Source organism: Physella acuta, unplaced genomic scaffold (assembly GCF_028476545.2).
Source record: "Physella acuta isolate Inbredline_101_S28 unplaced genomic scaffold, ASM2847654v3 ptg000213l, whole genome shotgun sequence".
In the NCBI taxonomy this organism is placed as follows: Eukaryota; Metazoa; Mollusca; class Gastropoda; family Physidae; genus Physella; species Physella acuta.
The window spans coordinates 363,196-378,342 of record NW_026731732.1 but is presented as its reverse complement, the minus strand read 5'-3'; the positions used below and the strand labels follow the sequence as shown (position 1 = coordinate 378,342).

Here is a 15,147-nt window from a genome sequence, read left to right as displayed (position 1 = left end):
AGAGGGGGTGAGACACCCATGTTGTGAGGGGAGTGAGACAACTATTTTGTCAAGAGGGGGGTGAGACACCAATGTTGTCAAGAGGGGGTGAGACACCCATGTTGTGAGGGGAGTGAGACAACTATTTTGTCAAGAGGGAAGTGAGACATCAATGTTGTCGAGAGGGGAGTGAGACATCAATGTTGTCAAGATAGGAGTGAGACACCAATGTTGTCAAGAGGGGAGTGAGACACCCATGTTGTGAGCGGAGTGAGACAACTATTTTGTCAAGAGGGGGGTGAGACACCAATGTTGTCAAGAGGGGAGTGAGACACCAATGTTGTCAAGAGGGAAGTGAGACATCAATGTTGTCGAGAGGGGAGTGAGACATCAATGTTGTCAAGATAGGAGTGAGACACCAATGTTGTCAAGAGGGGTGTGAGACACCAATGTTGTCAAGAGGGGGTGAGACACCCATGTTGTGAGGGGTTTGAGACACCAATGTTGTCAAGAGGGGGTGAGACACCCATGTTGTGAGGGGAGTGAGACAACTATTTTGTCAAGAGGGGGGTGAGACACCAATGTTGTCAAGAGGGGGTGAGACACCCATGTTGTGAGGGGAGTGAGACATCAATGTTGTCGAGAGGGGAGTGAGACATCAATGTTGTCAAGATAGGAGTGAGACACCAATGTTGTCAAGAGGGGAGTGAGACACCAATGTCGTCAAGAGGGGTGTGAGACATCAATGTTGTCAAGTCAAGAGGGAAGTGAGACACCACTGTTGTCAAGAGGGGAGTGAGACACCAATGTTGTCAAGTCAAGAGGGAAGTGAGACACCACTGTTGTCAAGAGGGGAGTGAGACACCAATGTTGTCAAGAGGGGAGTGAGACACCAGTGTTGTCAAGAGGGGAGTGAGACACCAGTGTTGTCAAGAGGGGAGTGAGACACCAATGTTGTCAAGTCAAGAGGGAAGTGAGACACCAATGTAGTCAAGAGGGGGTGAGACACCAATGTTGTCAAGTCAAGAGGGAAGTGAGACACCACTGTTGTCAAGAGGGGAGTGAGACACCAATGTTGTCAAGAGGGGAGTGAGACACCAATGTTGTCAAGAGGGGAGTGAGACACCAGTGTTGTCAAGAGGGGAGTGAGACACCAATGTTGTCAAGTCAAGAGGGAAGTGAGACACCAGTGTTGTCAAGAGGGGAGTGAGACACCAGTGTTGTCAAGAGGGGAGTGAGACACCAATGTTGTCAAGAGGGGAGTGAGACACCAGTGTTGTCAAGAGGGGAGTGAGACACCAGTGTTGTCAAGAGGGGAGTGATCAAAAGGTCACTGGCACATTGGCTAGTGAGAGATGGGCGAGATGCTGTCTCCAGACACAAACATTGTTGAGACCATTGAGCTCCATCAGCTTAACGAGGATGTGAGGCTGCTTAATCTATTAGAGGGTCAAGTGGACACTCACAGCCGAGGGTCTTGTTTATGGCTACGTGTGCACCAGCTGCGTGCACGCGAGTTTTTTGTACACGTCAGCGTGAGCACTGGCCGTGCAAGTACACTGGCCATGTGTGTACGCTAGCTGTGTGCACACCAGACGTGTGTGTACCAGCTGTGTGTGCACCAGCCGCGTATAAACCATCTAAAACAAGTCTGTGTTGCCATGTATGTGAGCATACACGTTTTCACTGTAGGTTAAAGTGCCTACACCGTTTATGTGCATGCGAGTACACAGATTAATTATGTACACCTGAAGTTATGTGGACATGAAAGTAAACACTGTTTCAGCACACCAAAACAATGCGTTCAGCTTTTATTGTAAGTTTAATCTGTGAACTCAAACTGTAGTGTTAAAGTGAATGTCATCAACATACTAACGTATTCTTCTAAACCTAGATCTAGCTTTGAAACAGCTCAAGAAAATAAACTCATAAACAGACAGCTAACGACGCGACGTGTTTGAACAGACAAACGGAATTTCCCGATTCAATACAGAGACGCACCATTACGTGCGGGAGAAAAACCAAGGCCCAGAAATAGGAGGAGCATCAGTAAAAATGTTGCCATTGTTCCTGTTGCTCCAGTATTCAAATGTCACGGCTTAATCCACTGTAAGGCTTCGAGACGGAAAATACAAAGGGGAAAATAAGAAGCCTTTTTCCTCCCGATGACGCGCTTAATTGTATTGTCACAATGTGGTTCACGTCAGTAGAATGTAGAGAGACTATGAGGATTTTCAAACCTCAACCATTCAAACTTGGCAATACCCCATAGACTCTAGTCTAGATCTAAAATCTAGATAGATTTCTAGAAGATGTTTCGGCAGTTCTAGAACATAAAATCTGTGTGATGATCAGTTAACTGGAAACGGTTGTAATGGAAAACGTTAATGATCCAGCCAACTATAATCGCTATTTAGATCTACTCTCACCTTTTCTCACCACTGTTACTGTTATCTTACCCCCCCCCTCCACCCCCCCCCCCCCCCCGCCACCTTAACGGGCCTGCCCGACTTAATTTTTTTTTAACCCATATCACTCAGGTGCGAGAGGGGTAGAACTGACAAACAGACAAAAGCTATAATAATCTTAGGAGTAGGTGTTAAATGCCAGAAACATTCCTAGAATGGGGTGAATAATTGACTGATGAAATATATAAATACGAGCACGTCTTTTTAACAGGATCCTCTCTAGCCTGACTATTGGCCTACGTGTTCTGTCTGCTAATTAATTTAATTATCCAGAGAAATAAATTTAGAGTGTTGTAGGTACTGCGTCATCTAACTGAGCCTGTGTTGGTAACATACCTCATTTAAACAGGATGTTGCCTAAATACGTTGAAAAGAGATTTATTCACACCAAGTTGAAACTATTCATTTAGTATCAGGAAAGCGGAAGCGTTAAGTGGAAATACATTTCCTCTTTAACTGCACCATCGGGGAGGGAGGGGGAAGTCAAAAGTCTTTAGTTTAAACATCCAACAGCTTTGACAAGATAAATCCATAACTGGATTTATTTTTCTTTGTCTAGTATTATATCTACAGTTTATGAAAGTCGCAAGATTTAAAGAAATATGTAGCGCCTTCAAGAGACAATGGAATAAACTTGTTAATCGGTATTAAACGTTATTAGAAGATTAGAATAAATCAATATGTACACACATAGACCTTAAGGTATAATTGGAACAAAGAAATATATAGGGCCTATCAGAATAAAGTAATATCTAGGGCCTGTTATATAGATATCGAACAAATCATTGAAATAAAGAAATATATACGGCCTATAGACACAAACAAACCATTGGAATAAAGAAATATCTACGGCCTATAGACACAAACAAATCATTGTAATAAAGAAATATCTTTGGACTATAGACACAAACAAATCATTGGAATAAAGAAATATCTAGTATACCCAAATGAATCACTCAAATAAAGAAATATCTAGTATACCCAAACGAATCACTGAAATAAATATCTAGTATACCCAAACGAATCACTGAAATAAATATCTAGTATACCCAAACGATTCACAGCTGTATAAACAAGCATGTATGAACCTAGATGAAAATAGCACACAACAAACTAATCGATTACCTCACACTACTTAGCTCACACAAGAAATCTGTCCGTAAAAAAAACCTGCATATTTCTAGTTACACCACACATCGATTTTCTAATGCTACGGAACGTTAGTGACTATCTGTTAGATTATCGCTAGCAAGTCATTTCTAAACTTGAGTAAACTGTGGCATTATTCCTAATGCCAGTAGAATAATAAATCCTCCAGTCAGACACATCACTTGGCGCACAGACTGATGCAGTGATCGGACGCCTGACGCGGGCCTACCACAAACTTAATCACATTTCACATGTATGCCCTATTGATGCCGGTACATTCCACAGTCAAGCTCGACTACCTGTAGACAATAATGCCGGTACAGGTTCACTTCTAAGCGGGTCGTACGAGAGCGTGTGTACACATTGGTACACACAGCGTGTACTACACGAGCACTATGACGTGACGGCTGGGACACAACCAATAACAGCATTCGATACATCGCTACTTAATCCACGCACGCACGAGCCTCCAGTCTTAAGCTAATCCGGGAATGCTGGCTGTGACACGAACACAATGTATGGATTAATGGTTGACACACTACAGTAATGTAACAACTTTACTGGCACACGTTGTCCTACTACTGTTAGTAACAGTAACACTCTAAACAGTCCTACTAACGGTAACACTTTAGACAGTCCTACTAACGGTAACACTTTAGACAGTCCCACTAACGGTAACACTTTAGACAGTCCTACTAACGGTAACACTGTAGTCCAGACAGTCCTACTAATGGTAACACTGTAGTCCAGACAGTCCTACTAACGGTAACACTTTAGACAGTCCTACCAACGGTAACACTTTAGACAGTCCAACTAACGGTAACACTTTAGTCCAGACAGTCCTACTAACGGTAACACTGTAGTCCAGACAGTCCTACTAACGGTAACACTGTAGTCCAGACAGTCGGCCAAATGTAACACACAGGTCCAGACGATGGCACACCTGGCGTGGGCTGATGGTCCGGCCATGGCCGTCTATTCACTGCGACGTTTAGCGTTCATTCAGGCGGAGATAAGACGAGGGACTAGCCTGTGACACTCCTGCACATTCATTCAGTGGGAGAGCCAGGAATGTGCACAACCACCTGCCCCACTGCCCCCTGACTGGAGAACTGATATCAAAACCAGCAGACACATCGTATGCTGTGTCCTCTAGTGACACATGTCAACCTGTCATCTCACACAAGCGACATCTTAAATTTAGGCTAGAACAGGAACATTATCACGTGATATGCGCCAGTGATTTCTATTTACATAACGTTGCATTAAGCGGAGCCTAATTACAAAACCACAGTCCGCTGAACGGGATCAGCCGAGCAGGAGATGTGACGTCACGAGAACAGCTGGGACCAGTGAATCAGCCCGACTGTCCACACACAGGGCACAGTGTAACCTAGCCGGCCGTGACCGAGTTGGTGACGTCAGAAACTGCTGACAACAACAAGAGAGAGAAAACAAAACAAGCGATTCTTCTACGTGTCGTGTGGTCTGTTAGTCCCAGCACTAATGCCACACGTGGAAAATACCAGCCTGATAAGTTGTCTTCCAGTAAGAAGAATGTGTCGAGTTGGTGGTCTAAGAAAACAACAGGTCGTATGGTTAATTTAGGTTAAGGGGTCTTCTATGTGGGTCAGCGTTATCCGGAAGAAGGGAAGTGAAGGCCCCCACTACTCAATACACGGAACACAAGCGGCCGGCCGGCTAATACTAATAGAACCCATGTGTGTACTTGAATAGATCAACACGGTCACGCCAAGCCTACAATACATACCGTTGGTGGATAACAAACTATTGATCTCATGCCTGCGGTAAACGGGAATGGCCCTATTATTTCATCATTTAAACTAATTAATTATGTTCTCGTGATAGCCAACACAGCCGCTTGCTATTATTAGCGAGGGTATCTTTGATGAAGCATGTTTTTACGCTGGGTCGCGTTGTTTGAACTGGGTGGTGAGGGGGGGGGGGGGGGTGATGAATTAACGAAATTGAGTCAATGTTCATGAGAAAAAGATGAAACCGTACCGCGAGTTTAATTAGTGTGACGAGAACAGAGATTCCACTGACATGAATGATATCAGGGCAACTGCGACTTGATTGGATCGTCTTGTACTGAGCGTGCTAATGCCATTAGAGTTCATGCTTCAGGACAAATGATAGCAGGTGAAACCACAGGCGGATATGAGAACGTAGTTAAGATTACTGTATTAACGTCTGGTCTGATGGGAGCAGTGGAGTAATGTTGAGTTAATTGTGTAATGTATGTGTCTCGTGTGACACACATAGGCTACAGTAGATTTTTTTTAAATTACTTTTCTTTAACTTTTAAAGTAACCCTAGATTAGTGCAGTATAGTATCTCGGTTAGTGTCAGAGCTAAGGTCAGAAGATAGGGTTAAGATTTAGGTTAGGGTTAGCTTGGAGCCAGGATAAAATTAGCGATGTTTTGACAAGAACCAAAACACAGAGTGTTTTACTGGACCACCTATGTTGTAACTTACAGTTACAGACGTAAAGACTGATAATAGGAAAAACAAACACACAAAAAAGAAACTTCACGCCCAAAAAAAAAAATACAAACCAACAAATCATTAACTGTATACATCATAAATCATAAACAAAAAGCACACAGTTAACGAGCAAGCAATTATGCAGTGATAACCTTAACATTCACACCGGAGTGTGTACCTGTGTAAAATGGGAGGGGCATAAGATCTGCGAGCATGACGTTATCAAACGAATGACTTCCTGCTACAATTTAAGACAACGCCAGAGGAGGGGTTAAACATTACCGGGAGACGTAAGATGAGCTGATGTGTGATAACCTGGAATGTATGGGGACCACTTCCTTAATGTGTCCGACAACTCACTAAACCATTCAGTGGGATAACCTGGAATGTATGGGGAACACTTCCTTAATGTGTCCGACATCTCACTAAACCATTCAGTGCGATAACCTGGAATGTATGGGGAACACTTCCTTAATGTGTCCGACACCTCACTAAACCATTGAGTGGGATAACCTGGAATGTATGGGGACCACTTCCTTAATGTGTCCGACACCTCACTAAACCATTCAGCCAAGGATAACCTGGAATGTATGGGGACCACTTCCTTAATGTGTCCGACACCTCACTAAACTATTCAGTGGGATAACCTGGAATGTATGGGGACCACTTCCTTAATGTGTCCGACACCTCACTAAACCATTCAGTGGGATAACCTGGAATGTATGGGGACCACTTCCTTAATGTGTCCGACACCTCACTAAACCATTCAGTGCGATAACCTGGAATGTATGGGAACCACTTCCTTAATGTGTCCGACACCTCACTAAACCATTCAGTGGGATAACCTGGAATGTATGGGGACCACTTCCTTAATGTGTCCGACACCTCACTAAACCATTTAGTGCGATAACCTGGAATGTATGGGGACCACTTCCTTAATGTGTCCGACACCTCACTAAACCATTCAGTGCGATAACCTGGAATGTATGGGAACCACTTCCTTAATGTGTCCGACACCTCACTAAACCATTCAGCCAAGGATAACCTGGAATGTATGGGGACCACTTCCTTAATGTGTCCGACACCTCACTAAACCATTGAGTGGGATAACCTGGAATGTATGGGGACCACTTCCTTAATGTGTCCGACACCTCACTAAACCATTCAGTGCGATAACCTGGAATGTATGGGGACCACTAATTAAATGTGTCCGACACCTCACTAAACCATTCAGTGGGATAACCTGGAATGTATGGGGAACACTTCCTTAATGTGTCCGACATCTCACTAAACCATTTAGTGGGATAACATGGAATGTATGGGGAACACTTCCTTAATGTGTCCGACACCTCACTAAACCATTCAGTGGGATAACCTGGAATGTATGGGGACCACTTCCTTAATGTGTCCGACACCTCACTAAACCATTCAGCCAAGGATAACCTGGAATGTATGGGGACCACTTCCTTAATGTGTCCGACACCTCACTAAACCATTCAGCCAAGGATAACCTGGAATGTATGGGGACCACTTCCTTAATGTGTCCGACACCTCACTAAACTATTCAGTGGGATAACCTGGAATGTATGGGGACCACTTCCTTAATGTGTCCGACACCTCACTAAACCATTCAGCCAAGGATAACCTGGAATGTATGGGGAACACTTCCTTAATGTGTCCGACACCTCACTAAACCATTCAGCCAAGGATAACCTGGAATGTATGGGGACCACTTCCTTAATGTGTCCGACACCTCACTAAACCATTCAGTGGGATAACCTGGAATGTATGGGGAACACTTCCTTAATGTGTCCGACATCTCACTAAACCATTTAGTGGGATAACCTGGAATGTATGGGGAGCACTTCCTTAATGTGTCCGACACCTCACTAAACTATTCAGTGGGATAACCTGGAATGTATGGGGACCACTTCCTTAATGTGTCCGACACCTCACTAAACCATTCAGTGGGATAACTAATGTGTCCGACACCTCACTAAACCATTCAGCCAAGGATAACCTGGAATGTATGGGGAACACTTCCTTAATGTGTCCGACACCTCACTAAACCATTCAGCCAAGGATAACCTGGAATGTATGGGGACCACTTCCTTAATGTGTCCGACACCTCACTAAACCATTCAGCTAAGGATAACCTGGAATGTATGGGGACCACTTCCTTAATGTGTCCGACACCTCACTAAACCATTCAGTGCGATAACCTGGAATGTATAGGGAACACTTCCTTAATGTGTCCGACACCTCACTAAACTATTCAGTGGGATAACCTGGAATGTATGGGGAACACTTCCTTAATGTGTCCGACACCTCACTAAACCATTCAGTGCGATAACCTGGAATGTATGGGGACCACTTCCTTAATGTGTCCGACACCTCACTAAACCATTCAGTGGGATAACCTGGAATGTATGGGGACCACTTCCTTAATGTGTCCGACACCTCACTAAACCATTCAGCCAAGGATAACCTGGAATGTATGGGGAACACTTCCTTAATGTGTCCGACACCTCACTAAACCATTCAGTGCGATAACCTGGAATGTATGGGGACCACTTCCTTAATGTGTCCGACACCTCACTAAACCATTCAGCCAAGGATAACCTGGAATGTATGGGGACCACTTCCTTAATGTGTCCGACAACTCACTAAACCATTGAGTGGGATAACCTGGAATGTATGGGGACCACTTCCTTAATGTGTCCGACACCTCCCTAAACTATTCAGCCAAGGATAACATGGAATGTATGGGGACCACTTCCTTAATGTGTCCGACACCTCACTAAACCATTCAGTGCGATAACCTGGAATGTATGGGGACCACTTCCTTAATGTGTCCGACACCTCACTAAACCATTCAGCCAAGGATAACCTGGAATGTATGGGGAACACTTCCTTAATGTGTCCGACACCTCACTAAACCATTCAGTGCGATAACCTGGAATGTATGGGGACCACTTCCTTAATGTGTCCGACACCTCACTAAACCATTGAGTGGGATAACCTGGAATGTATGGGGACCACTTCCTTAATGTGTCCGACACCTCACTAAACCATTCAGCCAAGGATAACCTGGAATGTATGGGGACCACTTCCTTAATGTGTCCGACAACTCACTAAACCATTGAGTGGGATAACCTGGAATGTATGGGGACCACTTCCTTAATGTGTCCGACACCTCCCTAAACTATTCAGCCAAGGATAACATGGAATGTATGGGGACCACTTCCTTAATGTGTCCGACACCTCACTAAACCATTCAGTGGGATAACCTGGAATGTATGGGGACCACTTCCTTAATGTGTCCGACACCTCACTAAACCATTCAGCCAAGGATAACCTGGAATGTATGGGGACCACTTCCTTAATGTGTCCGACAACTCACTAAACCATTGAGTGGGATAACCTGGAATGTATGGGGACCACTTCCTTAATGTGTCCGACACCTCCCTAAACTATTCAGCCAAGGATAACCTGGAATGTATGGGGACATTGAAGTATGTCATTATTCCCGAGATTCTATTGTCAGCAGATTTTTGGCTCTTGAAAAAAACACTGCTTTAATATTGCATACTTGTGATACTAGAAGATTTTTGTTTTAAAAAATATTTTCAGTTGTTTAAAAAAATGTTAACTAAGATGTAGATCATGCCATTTGCCGCAGGATAATATTATAATGGGAAACGGTGAGACTGTGAGCAAAGGGGAATAATCAATAAAACAAATCTCAGTACATAGCAGGAGTTCAGCGTCTTGATGATAACGCTCTGCTCTTGTGGTGGCAACGCAAGCTTTAAGAAAAGTTGGAATGGGGGATAAACATCGAGGCTGAATTTGATTTGAACTAGAAAAATCTGGAACAAGTTAAAATATGTGACGCTCTTTATGATAGGATCAAGTTCAAATCTGTCAACAATAAGAAAAAATGTGACGCTCCTTATGATTGAGTCAGTTTAAAATCTGTCAACAATAAGAAAAATATGACGCTCCTTATAGAAGAGTCAAGTTAAAATCTGTCAACAATAAGATAAATGTGACGCTCCTTATAGAAGAGTCAAGTTAAAATCTGTCAACAATAAGAAAAATGTGACGCTCCTTACAGAAGAGTCAAGTTAAAATCTGTCAACAATAAGAAAAATGTGACGCTCCTTATAGAAGAGTCAAATTAAAATCTGTCAACAATAAGAAAAATGTGACGCTCCTTATAGAACGGTCAAGTTAAATTCAGTCAACAATAAGAAAAACGTGACGCTCCTTATGATTGAGCCAAGTTAAAATCTGTCTTTCCCCCCACGGAATAAGTCGATTACCGCTAAGTACATTATTCACAAGGAAACCTCCCCTGGCCCAGTAGCAAAGACAAAACATTGATTTTGAACTGGATGCGAATCACTAAGCTTCTCCATACCCCAAGGGGACAGCTCAGTTTTATGAGCTGAGCAAATATTGCATTGGAGGAAATTGTACAGATCTTTATAGTATTTGTGACAATATGGCTGAAACGACAAAAATAGATTGGGGTAAATTGTAAAGATCTTTACAGTATTTGTGACAATAAGGCTGAAACGACAAAAATACATTGTGGGGGGGGGGGGGGGGGGATTGTACAGATCTTTACAGTATTTGTGACAGTAAAGCCGACAAAACAAAAATACATTGGGAGAAAGTACAGATCTAGACAGCATTTGTGTTTATTTAAGTGACGGTAAAGCCGACACGACAAAAATAGAGACATTTTTACTATCTGTTTGTATCATTAATTTTAAAAAGTGATATTTAACTTTTTACCTCAAATATAATTTTCGCTTTTGCTGATATTGAATGCGATTAATTAAAATAGGTAATATTTCTTTTCTTTAAGAGGTTAAAAATTCATAACTAAAATACATGATCTCTTTTGTTTAAACACAATAATTGTGCAACTTTATAAAAAAAATTAATTCCCTTGCCGATGGACATAATTGTTCAAGCAACATAGCCACAACTCTGTCCCCTGGTTGAACATATTACAATCAAGCGTCGTGTACTCACCGATCTGGTTTCGAACAGCTTGACCAAACTCCTGACCGAGTTCCGTGAGCCGGTCCGTACCAGGTTGACCAGGCTCCGCTCCCTCTTGATGCCAGAGCTGGAGCCGGCACTGCCGCAGCTGGTGTCTCGGCTACCCTTGGCATCTTGCGACTTGGCTCTCCGGGTCCGGAACCGTGACCACGATCTGGACCGTGCACGTGACCTCGACCTACTGTCGTCCTTGTTGTTTTTAGAAGCAGTCCGGTTGCCGGTGTCATTGTTGTTGGGCTCGGCCGTGTCGAGCCTGCCCTCCGGCTCCTCGAACGTTACATTACGTTTTTCCTTCATTGACATGATCTAGAACAGCCGGTCACCGTACAGCCGGTCACCGTATAGCCGGTCACCGCACGGCACACGCGGCTAGCTGAGTTACAGCCGGGGGTATGGGCATCAAATGTCACCACAAAGCGACATCCTCTGTTGTGTCATCTATTATTTCCGCCTGTCACTGATCATGGATCAATAACTATCGATTGGACGGACTGAATGTCCGACATCCCACAATATTCCACTATCAGTCATTGTATTTAACACTCAATCCAATTGGGAAAAAAAGTTACACCACATGGGATAATATCCAAACCTCTGACTAGAGAATGAAAAAAAAAAAACATGACCGCAACATATTAGAACAGATGAAGCAGAGGTAAACGTCAGATCCACCTGTATGACGCCACTCAGCGAATCACAACGTATCACAACGGCCACCTCTCGCCCATGGAACCTGCGACAGTGGGGAAATTTCTTGAGTCACTGTCGTCACCGCTCAAGGTATTTCCCAGCTGTGCGTCGCCTTTTATTATCTCCCGTTTATCGATTTACAAAGAATGCGGCTTTCCCCGCCAATGTTCTATGCATTTCAATGAACCAGCATATTTTTAACACGGAGTAAAAATAGTCTACGTATGGAAACTGTGAGGGCAGTTTTAACATGGGGTAAAAATAGTGTCAACATATATAATTGACGAGGAATTTCAAGGAGCCAAATATATTTAACGAGAAGTAAATATTGGTGTTTGGTGATTGCAACAAAGTGGGTTGGGGGGGGGGGGGGTGTCACACGCTTCTCGTGTTGTTAAAACATTGCTCATACAAGCATGATTCCCTGGCCCGAGTTAAGTGGGAGACTAGGTTACATTTGATACAAAATAGAAGTCAGCAACAATCTGATCACGTGATTCGTAGCAACCACCAGAGAACGCCTAATGTGTATTGTCTCTACACGCTATACATCTTATGTCTTTCTACAAACGCTATACTCCCTATGTCTTCTCTATACACGCTAAACATCATTTATGCCTTGTCTCTATACACGCTGTACTTCTTATGTTCTACGACTAGCTTGTGTTGTACCCACATACTGACAGCCATAATCGCGTGTAAGCCGTGCATTTTACATTTACTCCCCTTTAAACTGGCTGTATTAAAATGGTTATAATGTTACAACGTGGATTACACAGAAATCAAAACTACCCGTCAAGTGCAGTCAGTAATAACTTTACCAGGAACAGATATTCAATTGTATACCACTACCCAGGCCACTTACAATTATTTATTTTTTGCAAAAAACAGATGTAGAGGAAGTTGGAAAACCCCCATCTGATTCCTGGAAAAGCAAGACATTTGACACAGACTTTAGCTGCAGCTGGTGGTGGCTAAGACAGTTATAAATAAACACCGGTATTTTCTTAACACTCATCCACAGCAATGATTTCTAATAGGAGATGAAGTATGGCTTCACATTCAAATAAAGCTAAAACTGTCAAAAAGAGCTGGCGCAAAATGCTAAATGATGGATGGTGCTGTATTCCAATATCCCAACAATGCTAGAACGGACAATTATGCGCCAATACAATTAGATCTAATAAGTGGGTCAGCGATAAAGAAAAACATCAAAGTAGCCCAGTGAAAGAAAGTGAACAGCTCAAGTTGGTCGCTAGAGGTTTTTATTCAAATAAACCTCGAGTTTACTGGGTCTAAGAACAGGCAGCATTAGCAAATATCAGATAAGTGCTGAAAAGCTGCATTAGGTTGCTGGCACATATAAGCACGTGAACTAACGAGCTTAAAAATGCGCGTGAAATCATGGACAGCCGAACTTTGTGCATCGCTCTACTCAAGTATGAGAGAGTGCAAGTGTGAAAAGTTAAAAGACTACGGGCTTAGTTCAGTGGTCAGAGGTCAACTAACTTGTGCCCGTCATATAATAAAATCTTTCCTTTATAAGATCAAAGTTGACTCCCTAACTAACGCCAAACTGTTTTGTAGACACAAGTTAAACTTCAAGTGGACTAAGTAGATCCCGGTTATACGGGATTTTTTTTATCTTCAACTTACTGCATTCTTTGAGATAAAGAACTTGAATATCTTGGTTATAAACTTAAAGCACATCGCCCCTGTTAAATTGTTTAAAGTAGTTTTAAACTATGGGAAGTTGTTTGTGATCAAGGGACCTGGCTTAAATAAAGAATTAACCAAAGGACAAATATAGACACATTAATAGAAAGTAAGGCTTTGTTCCAATACTCTCAGATAATGGAAAACATTGCGTCAGACCAGAGGCTCGAAATTTGCTTTGTGTAAATCTCGACATAGCGTGGAACGTGCGTGCACAAGGGCACGGGAGGTAAGGGGATAAATGTCCAAAGGTGAGTACAATATTGCTCAAAGGGACTCACAGTAAAGGTGTTACCCTATTGGCAGGGTTGTAAGTTCAAGGTGCTGACCACATGCTGACATTCGGCTGGATGTACCAACTACACCATACACAGGGGAAAACTTGGGCAGGATTATGTTGCTGGGTGTACCAACTACACCATACAGCATACACAGGGGAAAACTTGGGCAGGATTATGTTGCTGGGTGTACCAACTACACCATACACAGGTGAAAACTTGGGCAGGATTATGTTGCTGGATGTACCAACTACACCATACAGCATACACAGGGGAAAACTTGGGCAGGATTATGTTGCTGGGTGTACCAACTACACCATACACAGGTGAAAACTTGGGCAGGATTATGTTGCTGGATGTACCAACTACACCATACAGCATACACAGGGGAAAACTTGGGCAGGATTATGTTGCTGGATGTACCAACTACACCATACAGCATACACAGGGGAAAACTTGGGCAGGATTATGTTGCTGGATGTACCAACTACACCATACAGCATACACAGGGAAAACTTGGGCAGGATTATGTTGCTGGATGTACCAACTACACCATACAGCATACACAGGGGAAAACTTGGGCAGGATTATGTTGCTGGATGTACCAACTACAACATACACCATACACAGGTGAAAACTTGGGCAGGATTATGTTGCTGGATGTACCAACTACACCATACAGCATACACAGGGAAAACTTAGGCAGGATTATGTTGCTGGATGTACCAACTACACCATACAGCATACACAGGGAAAACTTGGGCAGGATTATGTTGCTGGATGTACCAACTACAACATACACCATACACAGGTGAAAACTTGGGCAGGATTATGTTGCTGGATGTACCAACTACACCATACATCATACACAGGGAAAACTTGGGCAGGATTATGTTGCTGGATGTACCAACTACACCATACACCATACACAGGGGAAAACTTGGGCAGGATTATGTTGCTGGATGTACCAACTACACCATACAGCATACACAGAGGAAAACTTGGGCAGGATTATGTTGCTGGATGTACCAACTACACCATACAGCATACACAGGGGAAAACTTGGGCAGGATTATGTTGCTGGATGTACCAACTACACCATACACCATACACAGGGGAAAACTTGGGCAGGATTATGTTGCTGGATGTACCAACTACACCATACAGCATACACAGAGGAAAACTTGGGCAGGATTATGTTGCTGGATGTACCAACTACACCATACAGCATACACAGGGGAAAACTTGGGCAGGATTATGTTGCTGGATGTACCAACTA

At 43.2% G+C, this 15,147-nt stretch overlaps 1 protein-coding gene across 9 annotated transcripts in view; it reads right to left on the bottom strand.

Annotated features, from left to right (window-relative positions):
- The window catches only part of LOC131937538 (FERM domain-containing protein 4A), a 94,193-nt gene that overhangs the window by 60,530 nt on the left and 18,516 nt on the right, over nt 1–15,147 (bottom strand). For 4 of the 9 annotated variants that reach the window (XM_059295044.1, XM_059295046.1, XM_059295045.1 and 1 more), the window contains exon 2: nt 11,155–11,782. The exons of 1 other annotated variant lie outside the window; for it this stretch is intronic. In XM_059295044.1, the coding sequence (XP_059151027.1) occupies nt 11,155–11,487 (333 nt within the window). In that variant the 5' untranslated portion in view covers nt 11,488–11,782. Of the gene's footprint in view, nt 1–3,572; nt 3,848–3,895; nt 4,009–4,296; nt 4,336–4,446; nt 4,685–11,154; nt 11,783–15,147 lie in introns of those variants that run through there. 4 more of the 9 variants (XM_059295053.1, XM_059295052.1, XM_059295051.1 and 1 more) reach the window with 4 other exon arrangements.